Source organism: Lissotriton helveticus, chromosome 3_2, assembly GCF_964261635.1.
Source record: "Lissotriton helveticus chromosome 3_2, aLisHel1.1, whole genome shotgun sequence".
Lineage (NCBI taxonomy): Eukaryota > Metazoa > Chordata > Amphibia > Caudata > Salamandridae > Lissotriton > Lissotriton helveticus.
Window position 1 is genome coordinate 75,329,444 of NC_136062.1, and position 17,066 is coordinate 75,346,509.

Here is a 17,066-nt window from a genome sequence, read left to right on the forward strand (position 1 = left end):
ATGTTTGGGGGGTCCAAGCCCTTTACTACGGGTTAGCGGCATTTGTACAAAAAATCGAGTTGTAAATGACACTCAGCTCGATTTGAATGTTTCCTCCTCCACTGACATCTCTTTTTTAGCTTTGATCCTAAATAACATTCAATCTTGGATAGCCGCTTATCACCTCAAATTCAATTGCTACAAAATTCTAATCATACTTATTTCTATCCAATTTTCAAGACTGGTTGAACTAAGCAAATAGTCCTATTTTTCTGCCTTTATCTCCATAGAGTCTTGCTGTATTTCTGAAACGGGAACTTAGCATTTAACAACATTATATACATCCTTGATTGAAGATCATCTCTATCTTCTGAGATTAGGTCTCCCTGAACTATGCGTGTACATTTTCTCCTTTCTTGCTTATTGTTCCCTAAATTCTTATTCATCTTCTAGTTTCTGCTGTCATTTTTAATCGCTCCTTTTTCACGTACGTAAGTCAATATTGTAGATAAATGTATACAGAAAATGGGCAGTAATGTATGTATAAGGATGGATTTGCAACACCTCGCTTGATCATGTGAACTTCATTATTGTCCTTTAATGTTCTAGATCCTAATTTTGCATTAATAATATCATCACTTATGATACTTGATACCCTGCACAATGTTCAATGTAAAACGCTCTTGGGATTTGTACACGCAACACACAATAAAGTAAATGTAATAAAGAATTTCTTGTTTGACTTACTTTTTGTCACAAGCAAGAATGCATCGTCATCATGTATTGCATGATTGACAATGTTATGCAATCATTAGTAGTTCTAGCACTATGTTAGTTAAATAATATTATAATTCCTGTGAGATTTTTTTAAATGGCATTTCTAAACACGTGTGTTGTCTGATTTGTATGTATGCTAATGCTTTGCCAAGATAGATCATTAACCTATGCTGATCTGGCGTAAAAAAAAGTGGCATGATACATTTTTTTAAAGGATTTACGCGTGAAAAATATTATTGCGAAACAACATATGTGAGTAAACGCGTGAGCAGTCAGTTCAAATCTAACGTGCTACCTATTTCAACCACACTTTTAGCGCTCTCTGGCCCCGGACTTGTGCAAACAACAGAACTGTGCATTAAATCAACACTAACCTACCTAAGAAGACTGAAGGAAGTGACCACTGACAATGGAAATGTGAACGTGTTGACACTTATGAGACTCATCATGCTGGACACCTCGAACAACCTTTTTCTTAGAATTCCTTTAGATGGTAAGTAAAGTATGTTTTTAAATAATCAAATGCTATTTATTGTTTTTAATTACCAAAGTACTGAGTGGGTTAAGCAAAGTGTTGAAAGGCGTGCCTAAAGGATTCGCAGGCGTGAATAAAGGAATAGGGTATATATAGTGAAAAGCAAACTGTAGCTTGCAAAACAGTGTGTATTTTTGTAACTTAAAAGAGGAAAGAAAAGTAGGGCAGAGAAGATATTTTGTTGTGTAAACCCATAGCTAACCCTCATGTAGTCCATGATTCTAATGGGTTGGGAAAACACAGACCCTTGTGAAAATTAAAATTTGAACATGGATTGTAATCCAGCGTTTTGCAGAAAGCACTGCACCTCTGGAATTATCCAGATTTGCCCTATTACTCATGTCATACCTCATTTATCCTAAGAGTAGCTATCCAGTGCACCCGGCAAATTCTCCACTAGCAAGGTAATAATGTGTACTAAGTTCAGTAATAACCACCTTCATTCCAACCCACTCAGAAAAAGGCCTTTGAGTTGCGTCTTGAAAGGAATCTTTTTCAATAGGAAAACGTTCTATTGACTGAAGTAGTGACAGACTAAAGTTATGTTGAGAACTCATTGTTGTAGCTAGAAGATAGGAACCAATAAGTGATAACCCAGCACTGTATGTAAATGGGGCAATGAGGGAATGAAAGAGACAGAACAGAACCACCAATTAATCTGAAATGAAGGGGTATCAATAACTGTCATAAAATATATGTTTGGATTGCAGTCAAGATACTTTCCCAGCAGATGCAGTTATTAACGATGTTGCTAATTGTGATACGCGCCTCAAGCGCTATATGAAGTAGCTTTGATCATGATATCTGAAGGCAACAAGGAATGCTTCTTACTGTCGTCAAAGCACCATTCATTTATGATTCATGTAAAAGGCATCTTGATGCTGAGTTGAGAATTTCAACTGAACCAATTAAGTCCAGAATGCTTAACGGAAGAAACACGTTTTTAAAGTTGGTATGAAAGAAAAATTAGATTCTATACGGAAGAAATGGGGAAGAATATTACAGAACCTTGAGGTGCCATAAGACAATGTGTGGTCTCCACCTCTGCCTTCCTGATCTTATGTGGAGAAGTGTGGCTCAGTGGTTAGAGGCGGCAGACCCGGAAGCTGAGATCGGCCGTGGACCAGGGTTCAATTCCCCGCCTCGGCGGGTCTCGGGCTCTAAAATTCCACGGACTCGATAATTCTCGCTCCGGTGCCTACTCAACTCACGGGGTCACACTCTGCGACTCTGGGCAATAGCTTGCTTAATCTCCACTACGGCCCCTCGCGGTGGGATGCCTGGCTTTCACCTTGTGGATACCCTGCCGGGGTATCTCACAGGGGAATACCAGGACGGGTTCCCTAAGCAAGCGCTTAGATACCGTGTCGGTGATTTGCGCTATATAAATACATGTACATACATACGTACAACCAACAGAACGTCCGATGAAGAACGTAGTATGCACCAGAGATAAATGTGTCTTTCTATTTAGTTAATCCTTATAATTAATTCCTGAATTTGTTCTTTCTTATGAGTTTGAATGTCAAGAATGATTAAAGCATTAAGTCATTTTTGTAGGATTTTACAGCAATATTGTCAGTGGCGGCTCTTTCTCTAAGGCGGAGGAGCATTGCCCCTCTGATCAAAAAAGGAAAAATAAAATGACAATAACGTATTGTTATTGTCATTTTATTTGTCCTATTGAGTCAGTGGCCTGTGTGTAGTGTGGGGCAGGACTGGGCAGCACAGGGGGAGGAGTGGTTTGCACTCCGAAAGTGCGCATGAACTGTATGAGTGGCCCTCTTAAGCTGACCAAACAGTTAATGCGCACTTTGCATGTTCCTAACAGGCTGCATTACACAGCCTGGTCAGGAACATGCACAGCCTTCCTGTTCGAGTCTGAGCGCCGACCAATCACAACACTGATTGGCTCAGGGGAGCCTGTGTGATGGGTAATTCCTGTTCCTGACCTGGCCGAGGGGAAGAAGGAAGAGGACGCAGGGGAGTAGGCAGCAGGCCGGCCGTTATAAAGTACGTTTTTTTAAAATCAATTAATCCCTGGCCTCACCACCCCGTCCAGTAGCAGCTGCTACTGAATATTATACACATACATACTTTCTTATCAATATACCTGGATGTGTTTTATGCTTCTCCGCAATCCTCTGAAATTTCATAGGGCTTGATTACGAGTTTCTGCGGTCCTGGACCGGGCAACATGCCACCGGTTTGTGCCAGGATCGCTGAAACTCAGCGCCGCCCGCCCGATTACTAGTAATTTGGTGGTTTGGCAGGCAGGGCCAGACCACACTGCCAGCATATTTTGGCCTCGGACTGCTGCCAGACCGCTGCAGGATGCTAGATCCGTGGCGGTAGCAGCGGTTACGTGGCAGTCTGACCACCATACTTATAATATTGTGGGCGGTCCTGCAGTGTGGCAGTGGTTGGACCGCCACCATGACTACGGTGGTCCCATAGATCGCTATAGTCGTAATAAGGCCCATAGTCTAAGGAACGCCATATAGAGTATTAGTTCTGTTGGTTTTGCAAATGTCTCACAACTTCAATTGTTCACAACAAAGTTCTTCTTTCATTTGCAAACAATATCTTTTCTCAAGCTTTCTTTATTTCAGAGAGATTTCACATACGTTCCTTAACAGTTTCACTTCCAGTATGTGTTGTTTTTAGTCACATTCTGAGTTTTGAAATGAACTCGTACTTTTCCATGAACTCTGATTGAAATATCAAAGAAAAATGTCTGTTCCTTTTAATTCACTCCTACTGGAATCTGTAGACAGTTGGTCTTACCAATGGAATATCTCGAGCTTTCCATGGGATTCTTTCTGCTCAATTGCGTATCAATCCCTTACCTCGAGGATTTTGCTGAAAATTGATTCTCCACTCATGCTCTTGTCACAGAAGTGGAGGTCTTCAAACCAGGGCATGATTGTTCACATCGCAAGAGAACTCAACAAAGAACATCCACTTTGAGGCAATGATATTCAGTCCTGAGCTCGCGAACGAAGTGAAGACATGGTCTTTTATGGTAGGACTCACCCAAGATAGCTGTTATTCAAGAATGCTGGGAATTGTAGTGCATGTGCACATTTCCTAGTTGGAACAAGTTTTACTTTTCTAAAATTATAGCCTAGCTTTTGTTCTTTGACCATATGTCTTAATCATTTACTTGAAACAGCTTATTCATTGTGTCCATTGTCACAGCAAATCATGATAGTCACGGAGTATTCCATCTACTAAACTCTAAATAGGGTCCTTTGTCTCTGAAATAGAAGAAAGATCCTTCAGTGGGAAAGGTCCATGACTGAGCCTTGTGAACATCTGTCAACATTGGATCCATCATTGTTGAGGTCCTACTGAAGCTGTTGGTTTTGGGGTCAAAAGCCTTAGTACAACATGATATCATAGGAACTAGACATGTTTGAGTTCTCAAAATCCTCAATTGTGAACAGAGGGGAAGTTGCTGCTTGTCAGGGCTTTACAAGGCTTTACCTGGATACCCTTTCACATACACAAGTCAATGCTGCCACTGCATCTTGCTTCTACACCCTGAAGAAGCAGAACAAGATCTTTAATGGCTCCCAGGCAATACTAAGTAAGTTGGACTATGGGGATTCCTTCTACTTTGCGTTCACAGAGCAGCTCACTAGAAGACTAAAAACCATCCAGAACTTGGTGGTCAGACTCAACCTCCCACACAGAACTCACATCACACCACACCTCAGGAGCTTCCCTGGCTCCCTATACTCAAATGCGCAGATTTCAAACTCCTCAAAACACTTTCAAAGCACTGCACAACTTTGGCCACACCTACCTGAATAGTTGCATCTCCTTCCACCTACCACAGGCTGACACTTCTGCTCCACTGGACTCCTATTCACAATCATTCCATGCATACACAGGACCAGATCAGGAGGACAAACGTTTGCTAACATTGCTTCTAAAACATGGAATGGCCACTCACTCCACCTCAGAGCCTCCGCCTCTATTCTTGAATTCCACAAGAAGCTGTAGACCTGGTTTTTCAAGCAACCAACCTGCAATAAGCACGGCTCAACACACACTACTGCTCAGCACAGGATATCCCCGCAGGAGAAAGTGTGCTTTGCAAATACACATATCATAACATACTTTCCCCATGCTGTCTCGCTGAACTCGTTTCAGCATGGTAAAAAGCTCCAAGCAAGGTGGACCTGGTTTTTTAGTCCACTGAGGGTGCAATCTCCTTGGAAATACTTCACACCTTATCTCAGCCCTCTTGAGGTCCCAATTTTCTCCAGCTGCTGGAAAAGTTACATCTTGTCACACGTGGAGCTCTCAGGCCCTCAGGTAAAGATTTTAGACACCTGAGTCCCTCTCCAGGAATCCTCCGGCATGGTAATGTCCTCTGCCACCAGCGGGGCTTCAATGGAGTCAGGATTAATCCTACTGGAACAGGTAAATGAAAGATCAGCCATTGGACCCTTGGAAAACAGTTCTAGCCCCTGATGTCACACAAGAGACAGAAATCTGCTTTCTTCTAGTAGGGATATTTTTCTCAAGAAGTGTTCTTCCCAGGAATGTTTTTCTTAAGGGATGTTCTAGGAGGTGGTTCTAGCTAGTGGCTATAGAACTTTCCATACCCATTCTTCTTCTCTTTACTAGAAAAATGATTGGAACTCCTTAATCTGAGATGGCTGAACATTTGCTCCACCAGAAGTGTCTCTGTCTCCCCCTAAAACCAATTCCCTATTTAAGTGAGGTCGCCTCCCCTCTTGTAGGGTCCAAACTGGTTCTCCCTCCTGGTGGAGATGGTGCCCAGCTGTCTAGGAGGGCTTTCGGAATGAACAAGAGGAGCCCCATTTGGCATTTCCAAGTCAAAAGAGGTTGTATAAAGGCTACCCTTAATTCTGTCACCTGTTCCTGCTTCCTCCCAGAAAACAAATACCTGCTATGTGGTCAGTGGTGGACACCTCCTGCCACCATGGGTCCAGAGGCCAGGCTATTGTTCCCTGGTAGGCAGATTCCTCAACGCCAGCCAGCAATTTATATTGGCCACTGAAGATGTTATGAGTGTAGAATTGGCTTTGGCAGCCCAAACTATATTTTTACAAAGTTACTTTTCGATTAATTCATTAAAATATTGTGATAAAAAAATCTGATTTCAGCATTAAATTAAATTTTGAGAACTAAATGTAAAATAACTTTGAATTATTTCTCTAAAATGTTTCCAAGTGGAGAGGCCTGCCTATAGAAAATCTGGCCTAAACTTTTACTGTGAAAATAGCATTTAGGCCTTCACTCACTGTGAAAGCATATATTTCGAATATATAGTGGCCTACTTACAAACACCATTTTGTTCTTACGTTTCATTGTACTACAGTAGTCTTACTCATGCATTACACAATGCAATTTACAGACCTATTTACAGAGACCTCTGCCTCTCCTATCTTTCCTATGCAAGCATTTCTGCAATGAGTCAGAGATCTTCACATACATAGGTCTACGTTTTAGTGGTAAATGTGGCAAGGGCAGGCGAGATTGGCTGTAAAAGAGGAATTCTTACATTTAAATTGGAGGGGTTTTGGAAGGGATAGGGAGGAGTTTAGTGAGGGACACACAAATAAAACATACTCACCCACAAAGATTAAGTTCATTGAACTTCTAAAATTGCAACAGCTAAAGTGGACTCAAAGCAGTCGTAAACATACACCAGCCTCCTTGGAGTAAGTCCAGCTTCTATTGAGCGAAGGGGTGGACTCATTTGAGAGTACGTTTCGGTACTACAAGAACCATAAGGCTGTGAGGACGGCCACGCCCACTGAGGCAGGTCCATGAAAGGTAAAATGTGCGTGCAAATGCTGTCCCTCGTAAAGCAGAACACCATCGAAGAAGGGAGCACTCTCCAGAAACGCGTCTGGTGAGCTGAACTGTTGGGGACCGTCTCCTTGCTGTAACCTGCAGGCAGCATTCTTCAATAAAGATTTGAACCTGAGTACTTACATCGTGGCTTCTTCCATAAGGGCTAACCTTGAGATGTGGATATATATACAAAACTATCAGTACATTTTTGTACATAGTAGATTTTGAAAAAGTAGATGGAATTTTTTTAATGTATTCTTTAGGGATAGTAGTTAGTAAATAATTATATTTTATATAATGAATTGTGACATTTTATTTTATTAATTCTAGATTTAAAATAATATATACAATTATTTATGTTAATAGTTTGTAATAAAATATATAGCTCTTTATTTTTTTTTAGCAAACTTCAATACATTTCTCTATACTTAACCATGAAGAGAACACTGCTACGGTGGCAGAGAAGTCCACTTCTGTGCGAAAAGCTATGAGTTGTAAAATTACACTTAAATCCTATTCTAGGAGGTTCCACTGGGGTGGAGACATGTAAGTCTTCACCTAGAGCTAACTTTATGCTCAGAAATTGTGAATAACAAAACAAAGTGTACAAGCTACTCATATACGCAGTGGTAGATTTACATGTACATTTACCTTAGTGAACAGTCTCCATAATATAACACTTTTTTTTATATATTAGGCATCCTCTCCTTTGAATTTGCAGGGCACACTTTATGGGTGACATTCTTATATAAGGGATCCGTACAAGGCAAAGGCACTTTTCATTTCTGTGTGTCACTCCAGTGGCTTAAATTGCAGCCCAGTCTGAACACTACTATGCTCCAGGCAGCCATACGTTTTGTCTTATATGTAGGTGGTGCAAATATACACTGCAGCCCACATATGACATTTAACTTCCAAGGACTAGTACAATTTCTGTGCCATCTGACATGATTTATAGACATTTAAATGAATAGATAAAAACTACTTTTAACAGTACCTTTTTGGGTCCAGAGCAGACACTCTGTCATATGCACACTGCAGCACAGAACAACAGTGTCACAGTGTCACAGTGAACAGCGAAAAATCAGGTGTGACCATGGAGAAACGGCTACAAACATACACCAGAAGAGAGAATTACAAATTGTCACATAATAATAACTAATAAAGCAGCACAAAATTAAAATGGCAGAAGTAATATGTATATGTACATTCACAGTAACTAGATCGTTTTTTCAGGAAGATAAAGTGACATTGGAATTCGGCTCATGTTTAAAGGGTTCTGAAGAATAGGTTTGCCCTGACACGTGGTGAACAAAGATCCAATCTTTGGGTACACATCATGGAAGGATTGCGTTTGCGAACTTTCCAGTGGTGGCTGCTGCAAAACGAAGGTGGATGTGTGGGGGTAGGTGGGGACGGACGAGGAATTTGGGGTGAAATAATCATTTTAAAAACGTACCTGTCGCAGATGCTGCCTCTGACACCTACGGCTGCCTCAGTGCTTCTCACCCAGTAGTCACTGGGAAAGCACAGGCTCTCCACACAATCCAGATGCTGCTCTCATTCTAGTAGAGCAGCCCCAGGATTGGTCTGAGTGGCCTGGCCTGCCGCTCAGACAGTGCCTGGAAGTCTGCAGCTTTTTTCCAACCCGGTTGTGCAACTCAACTGGGTTAGATAAATACAAATTCTGTAGGCCTAAGACAGCTGGCCAAACTGACATGTACACTTCTAAGTGCCCACCACTCAGCCAGGCCCCACCCTGCACACGTATGCCTCAGCCAGAGCCAATCACAGAAAAATAAAATGATATTATTATCACTTTATTTTTCTGACTGACTCTGACAAGTGGGGCGACGCTCCAAATTACAGAGGAGCCGTCCCTGGGTTTCCTTTTTGAAGGAAGGTTTGTTCTTGAAGAAGGATACATATAACTTCACATATATGCTTGTGTATACTAAATAAAAATATGCCTCTACAGACACATCCATACATTTGATATTATGGAGGAGAATTAGTTTAAGATTCGTGTTAATTGTTTTATGGAGCTAACTGTAAAAATAGATGCTGAATTTTTTCTAATGTTAATTCTTGTTGCAATGTTCTCTGAGGTTACTAAGAGCAAGGATAAACGCAATTGGGCAATCCAATCCAGTTTCACACAAAAGGTTCTTTGGCTTCACTGACATAATGGTTTTTTCTATTGTATTTTCAGAAAGTGAAATTGTGTTGAAAATCCAGAAATACTTTGATGCATGGCAAGCACTTTTACTGAAGCCTGATATCTTCTTCAAAATTTCATGGATGTACAACAAGTACGAAAAGTCAGCGTAAGTATTAAAAGGGTTCAAAGAGAAGGCAAGTTGGAAATGCAAAAACAATTACGTAGATTTGGGAACATGCATTCATTGGTATTTGTAGTAATTCCGTATGAGAAGCAAAATGGCACATTGGTCTTTCTCTTTTTCACAGCGACTGAATGTGGTGGGGGCAGAAAATATGCCAGGCATCAAAATAAAAGTTGTCCTTGTTAGTGAATCAGAGAGCTAAAAGGTGGCCCACATTTGCAATTCAGGTCTGTTTTGAACTTGTAAAGATATGCTGCTTGGGTGTTTTGGAAGGAATGGGAGAAGACTGCATTCATTTGTGCAAGCTGCAGCCAATATTTTTAGAATTATCAGGGAAATCAACAGTGAAAATTGGTCCACCAGACCATAAAACTGGGCCACAGAGAACCAGGAAAACGGCCCACCCACACACTGAGCTGCCAAACCAGCCTTTCTGGCACTGCATGATTGCACTATCACCCGAGGGGACATCATTCTGCTGCTTTGGCATTATGGTATAGGGCAGTTGCATAACAAAACTTAACGGGCCCACCTGCAAAGTACATGCAGGGGGGCCCCCACGCTCCAGACACAGTCTGGTGCTCTCAGGCCAGGGACCTCCCAGTACCGGAGGGGGCTCCCGGAGCTCTGGGGCCCTCCCCACACTGCGAGGGCTGCACTGGCTTTTGTTATGCCACTGGTATGGCACCATAGCATTTGGCAACTCATTTCAACCGAACATCACTTTCTGCTTATCCGGCACATTCATCATCATCAGTTAAACTATAAACAATGAATTTCCACACAAGGGTAGGTCACTGCTGGGGGGTGAGGGTGGACGAAACAGAACTGAGGAGTAGATGCAACTTTGCTTTTTTTATTACTATTGTTGATATCCATTGGTTACACTTGTATCCTCAGTGGAAATGTACTCTATTGTCTCACCCAGTGTCTTTGTTTGTGGCCCCCTTGAATGGTTATCTGTGACATACAGCTGCTTGAAGTACATAGGGTAAATAGAGGATGAGGAAGATAGTGGGAAAAGCAATTACATTTAATTTTATTGTTGTAGGTTTATAGATTACCTGACTATCCACTAAAATGGCCTTTTGGTGATGTGAAATTAAAGCAACAGAAAGCACAAACCAAAATCCCCCACTGCAACTCGAACATCATTAGTCTACAATTTAGCACTTGAGATACAGTGCAATAATTAGGAATTTTCAGAAGAAAACGTAAAAGTTCATATGTGTGTGTGTATTTTTTGCACTTAGTGCAAAAATGATGCATGCTCCATCGCAGTCAGCTTGTACAGGTTTTTTCACCCGGTCTAGCATAAATAGAAAACTGCCACTGGCGCTTTCTGCTTCTTCAAAAGGGGTTTGAATGGGCGCACTACTGTGATTTGATTGCAGTTTACGTTGGTTGTATGGTGCTCCGAGGTATCACTCTCTGATGAAGAGTTTAAAACGTAATGTATGAAGGTTGCACTCCCACGTGTGTGGGGTGTGTCCCCCGGGCTCCAATAAATGTCCTTCTGCTAGGAAGGTTACTTCAAGGTGATCAATAATGTAAACAAAATCTTTCTGTTGAAACTCTTGGTATTTATTTCCTCTTGTTGTCATCACAAGAATATCATGTTTGAGTTCATAGTTCTTCATTGCATTTAATAGTCAAACATTTAAACATTCCCAATGGATTTCGGCATAAAATTGCCTTCTTCCAGGGGATATCTCTACAACTAAGGAAATTATGCAGCATTCAATATGGTTGAAAGCATTACGTAACAAATGCAGTTCAAAACATAATCAATAATAAAGTGTGAAAAATGGTGAATTATTAATGATGTTATAACTCATGCTGGTGAATTTGGATCAGTGCATAGTGATGTTATTCGTAACAAAGTTAAAACGAAGGGAAAATGTGGCTAACTCTGGTTACTAAACGGCAGTTGATTCATGCTGGTAAGTGGCTCCGTGAACGGAAGTATGTGCTCGGTATTAGTGGTAACCCGATGAATGTGTTCCAAAGGACGTGCCTAATCAAGAAGTGGAAACGCTTATCGTAATGTTTCGTAAGGGTACGATAAAAATCTATCTTCTAATGCTGGGTGGTCAAATTAACAGGGTTTAGAGCGCTCGAATGCGGGCTTACCATTTAAATGTTCGTTCTTTCGTTCGTGTCCTACTCTCGTGAAACCGGAAGTAGATTAAGGTGACCAGGATGTATGTGTAGTGTGGTGTATGTGTAGTGTGGGAGTTTATCCGATTGCGTTGCTAAGCGACGTGCAAATAAAAGTTGTCCTTATTAGTGAATCAGAGAGCTAAAAGGTGGCCCACATTTGCAATTCCGAAAGGGTAAATGCGTTCCGAAAGGGTAAATTCAGTAACTGATTGAAAAGGCTCCGAGCGAGCCTTGGAAAATATGTAAAAAAAATTGTGAAATAGAACAGGAGTGTTCAAAATAATCAAAATAATGTACGTTGTTTGTAAAATGTGAACACGTGCTTTCGACTGTTGTTCTCGAGGTGTTAATAAAGTTCTTGAATATATAAAAAAACAAAATGTTCGGTGATGAGGGTGTATGTGTCAACTGTCGTAATTAGAACAAATGAAAAATATAAATGTGTCAGAGATCATAAAGCATGCATATGTATAAACATGAATAAATCTAATAGACTGGAATATAAACAAGCTCAGTATAAAAGCCGCTTTTTGGTTAAAGGAACAGAAAACATGATCATAGGTAACAGGTGAATTCCATACGGTCATTGAGGCCGTAGGGGGTCATGCTAGCCAGGGTGAAAATCCAATAGTTTTCTCTTTGTAGTAGTGTTTTTTTGTGGTTTATACCTTCGACTTTGGGTATGTTTTCTAGAACGCAAAATCGTAGCTGGCTGATGTTGTGGCCCATTTCAATAAAATGTTGAGCCACAGTTGATTTTAGTTGTTTTGTTCTGATGTTAGACTTGTGTTCATTCAGTCTGATCTTTATCTTACGTTCCGTTTGTCCCACGTATAATTTCCCGCAGGGGCATTTTAGCATATACACCACATTGGAGGTGTCGCAAGTGGCTGTGGCTCTTATGTTGATTTTGTGACCCTTCATAGGGTGATTGATGGTTGTGCCCTTAAAGACGCTGTTGTAGTGGTTGCAGTTCCAGCATGGGAGAATTCCCTTGTGTACGATATGTATGTTGTGTGATTGTTTTAAGCGTTCTCCTAGGTTTTTGGTTCTGGTGAATGCGAAGGTGGGATCCTCGTCAAAGATGTGGTTAAAATCCTCTTCAATTCGGAGAATCTCCCAGTGCTTTTTGATTATGCTTCTGTATTTTTTACTTGCTGTTGAGTATTTGGATACTCCTGTGATGGATTCCTTGGTCGTGGGTTGTCTGGCTGACAATAGTTCTGTTCTTGTTTTTACTGCACACCGTTGTTGGGCCTGTTCAAGGATATGATCAGGGTACCCTCGTGATTTGAACCTTGATGCCATGTCATGTAATTGTTGTTTTAATCTTTCAGGATACGACACTATTCTCTTTGCCCTTATGAATTGGCTATATGGTAAATGTTCTTTGAGAGGTTGAGGGTGAAAGCTCGAATAGTGCATTGTGTTGTTTCTGTCGCTACTCTTCCTGAATAGGTCAGTTTGAAGACCTGTCAGTGTTTTTGTAACTTTCACATTTAAGAATGCTATGGATTCTTCTTGAATTTCTAGGTGAATTGAAAACGAGGATCTAGATCGTTGACTTGTAAAAGTTCAGTTTCTAAGATTTGTCTTGGGCCATCCCAAAGGAGAAAAATGTCGTCTATGAATCTTAAAAACATTTTGACGTGATTATTCCAAATGGGTTTACTGAGTATGTTCTCTTCCTCGAATCTACTCATAAAAATGTTGGCATAGGCTGGAGCTGCCGAATTTCCCATTGATGTCCCGTTTTTTTGTTGGTACCATTCCTCGTTCCATGTAAAGTAGCTATGAAATAGCGTGAATTCCAAAAGTTCCATTAAAAATATTTTGAAACTCTCCTCAAGATTTGTTCTCAGAAGACAATATTCTATATTCTATATACACTTAAAAGGTGTAATAAGGTAATCACAGAGTTATCCTATGGAAGAAATAGGCTTTGCAATAGTGAAAATGAAAAATGGGAGTTTTTCACTACCAGGACAGGTAAAACTTAAAAATACATGTCCTGCCTTTTAAATACATTGCATCCTGCCCTGTGGGCTAGACAAGGCCTACTTAGGGATGACGTGTATAAAAAGAGAGGATTTAGGCCTGGCAAGAGGGTTACCTTGCCAGGTCAAAGTGGCAGTTTAAAACTGCACATACAGACTCTCCAATGTCAGGCCCGAGCCATGGTTAGAGGGCTACTTAATTGGGTGGCAGGCCCACTAGTAACATTTAATTTGCAGGCCCTGGGCACATGTAGTACACTTTACTAGGGACCTTTAAGTAAATTAAATATGCCAATTGTGGTTTAAGCCAACGTTATCATGATTAGAGGAGAGAGCACAAGCACTTTAGCACTGGTCAGCAGTGGTAAAGTGCACAGAGTCCTAAAACCAGCAAAAACAAGCTCAGAAAATTGAGAGAGGTAGGCAAAACGTTGAGGGAAGACCACCCTAAGGCTGTCAGCTCTATGTGTACCCCCACCTGAAAGTGGGGAGAACTACCCAACCTCAAGGATTTCTATCTTGGCCTGGAGGGCTGCGCCTTACGCCCCCCACCCACCAGGTATCCTAGGTACACCACAGACCCCTGCCCTATCTGGCACTTACTGGCCTTGATAGTCAGGCCTGTGCTCTGCAGAGCTTGAAGCACTTCCTGCAGGTGAAAAGCGCGGTCCTTCCCGCTGCTACTGAAGATAGCTAGTTCATCCAGGTAAGCAGCACTGAAGGCCCCAATACCAGCCAATATCTGGTTCATTAGCCACTGGTAGGTGGCATGGACATTTTTCAAACCAAAGGGCATCACTTAGAATTGGTGGTGGCCTTATGGAGTGAAGAAAACGGACTTCTCCTTGGCTCCTTCCAGTTAGGTAATGTGAAAAGCACCCTGAAGTCAGATCAAATGTACTCAGGAACTGGGCAGCCCCTAATCTTTCAATTAAGCTCATCTGCCAATAGGGTGAGCATCAGTCTTGGTAAGTGAGTTGAGCCCTCTGCATTCCAAACAAAACAGGAGTTATGAGGTGGCACCCGGTGGGGCAGCTTTTGTTACCAGCACCACAGGGCTGGACCAGAGGTTTCTGGAGGACTCAATCACCTCCAACTCCAACATCTTAAAGACTTCTTCCTTGGCCTTCACTTTGTCAGACAGCCTGTATATTTTGTTTTTGATGGGGAGGGTTGTTTCCTGTATCCATGTCATGGGTATTACAGATGTGTAAGTCCAGGAGCGGGGGTAACCAGGGAGAAGAACTGCCCTAAAAAGTGGTGACAGTCCATCTGCTGTTCTGATGTCAGGGTACCGAAGAGGTTTACATCTTCCACTGACCCATCCTTCTCTTTTGAGACCAGGTGTTCAGGGAGAGGTTCACTTTCCTCTTCCTCCCCTTCATCTTTCACCAGCAACATGGTGACCTCAGAAGCCTCCAGTGTGGTTATGAGACGATTGATATGGAGGACCATTTGGGGGCATTTGGTGGTCTTGAGGTCTACCATGTAGGTGGCCTTTCCCTTCCTCTCAACAATCTCATAAGGCCCAGTCAGACAGACTTGAATGGCTCTGGGCTCCACGGGCTCCATCAACCACACTATCTGTCCAGGTTGGAATTTCACAGGACTGCCTGGCCATACCACCTGTTCATGACCTCCTGGCTAGCCTCCAAATTTTCAGAAGCCTTCTTCCAATACTTGGCCATCTGGTTCAGGAGGGCTAGCATGCAGCTTACCACATCTTGGGGGGTTTCTTAGGAGCAAGCTTCCACCACTCTCTAACCAGGCTGTGAGGTCCCTTTACATGGTGACCATACAGACGCTCAAAGGGGCTAATTCCAACCTCCTTCTGTGTTCCTACCTGTAAGCAAAGAGCAGGCATGGTAAGATAACATCTCACTTACGCCTCACGGGCTCAAGCAGGCCCTTTAGGGTCCTGTTAAATCGCTCAACAAGTCCATTGGTTTGTCGATTGTAGAGTGTGGAAAATATTTAAGAAACTCCACACTCCTTCCACATTGACTGCATATATACAGACATAAAATTGGTACCTCTGCCAAACACCACTTCTTTGGGAAAACCCACTTTCGTAAAAATTCCCATCAGGGCCCAAGCCACTGTAGGTGCAGTTACAGTCCTCAGAAATATGGCTTCTGGGTTTCTTGTGGCATGATCCACCAGTAACATGATGAACCTGCTCACAGAGGCTGTCTGAGGATCTATAGTCCCCACAATGTCAATGCCCATCTCAGGGGAACCTTCAACTTCTGCCCTATCTTCCTGCTCGCTGGCCTGGCAGATCAAACAGTCGTACAGAAGGTATCAGAGGAATACTTCAACCAGGGCCAGTAAAAGTGAGAGACAAGCCTGGCAAAGATCTTGTCCTACCCCAGATGTCCTGCCAGGGGTATCTAATGTGTTATGTAAACACGGGTTAACCCAAAGGAGTCACTGGGACCTGGGTGAGTATATGGTACAAACAAAGTGGTCCCAGAACAAAGTCAAGGATGATATGAACCATTCATTTAAATAATTTGCATCAAACTTTAGGAGAACGGCTACATTGTTATTTATTCACAATGTGAACACATATTCAATAGTATAGTGTCAAACAGACAATAATTCAATTTAAACACAGTCAGTGCCCCAGAAAGGGAAGGGAAGGGAAAGTGAAAGTGTGGGAGGAAGTGTCAAGAAAGAAATTGTGACTTTAGCAATGATCAATCAATGATATTCATTCGCCATTTCAATCAATTGCATTGGAAAAAGGGTTTTGAATTAATATCTCAAAATATTGAACATAAGGTGTGTCATGCTTCCAAAGGTGTTATCAATAAGTGATAAATGTGGGAGGAAGCTGACGGGGAGAAAGCTGTCGACGTTTCGAAGCAGTGCTGAATGCAGGCAGGAGCTGGCGCCTTGCTATAGGGTCTTCATCAGGACGGGTAGGGGCTTTTTTACCATGTGGTATAAGATAGTCGGTACATGGTATTGCAGTCTCATAAGCACGGTACACATCCAATGTGTGATGCCTGTAGATCAGGATATTTCACAATAAAATGGGGGGAGGATTGCACGTCTCCCGGTCATTAAAGTTCAGTACGTGAGTAAGGCGTTTAGTTGGAAAAACGTGGATTACGCCGACAAATCGGGAATCTGTAGTGGTGACAGCATCCACTGTATCTGAGAGTTCCGCCGGGCATCCGATCGGAAAACTGGTAAGGGAAAACAATCCTCAATGTCGGGGTCCGGTGTCCGTGTCAGTCAGGAAACCGATTTGGGGTATCTAATGAGCCAGCCCCAGTAGGAAGGCCCTGTAGCATTGGGAAACTACCAGTATTCTTTTTACCTCATGCCCATATGCCTTAGGCTCACTATACAGGATGGCCCCATCCCAATAGTTGCAGATAGAGGCATCACCATGTGCCTGGGCTTCCACTTGTTGCCTCA

The 17,066-nt window shown here is 42.1% G+C and overlaps 1 protein-coding gene across 1 annotated transcript in view; it reads left to right on the top strand.

Moving 5' to 3' along the window:
• CYP19A1 (cytochrome P450 family 19 subfamily A member 1) overlaps positions 1 to 17,066 on the top strand; it is a 155,713-nt gene that overhangs the window by 59,772 nt on the left and 78,875 nt on the right. Inside the window, exons 4-5 of the mRNA XM_078684596.1 lie at positions 1,073 to 1,249; positions 9,342 to 9,456. Coding sequence (XP_078540722.1) covers positions 1,073 to 1,249; positions 9,342 to 9,456 — 292 coding nt within the window. The remainder of the gene's footprint in view (positions 1 to 1,072; positions 1,250 to 9,341; positions 9,457 to 17,066) is intronic.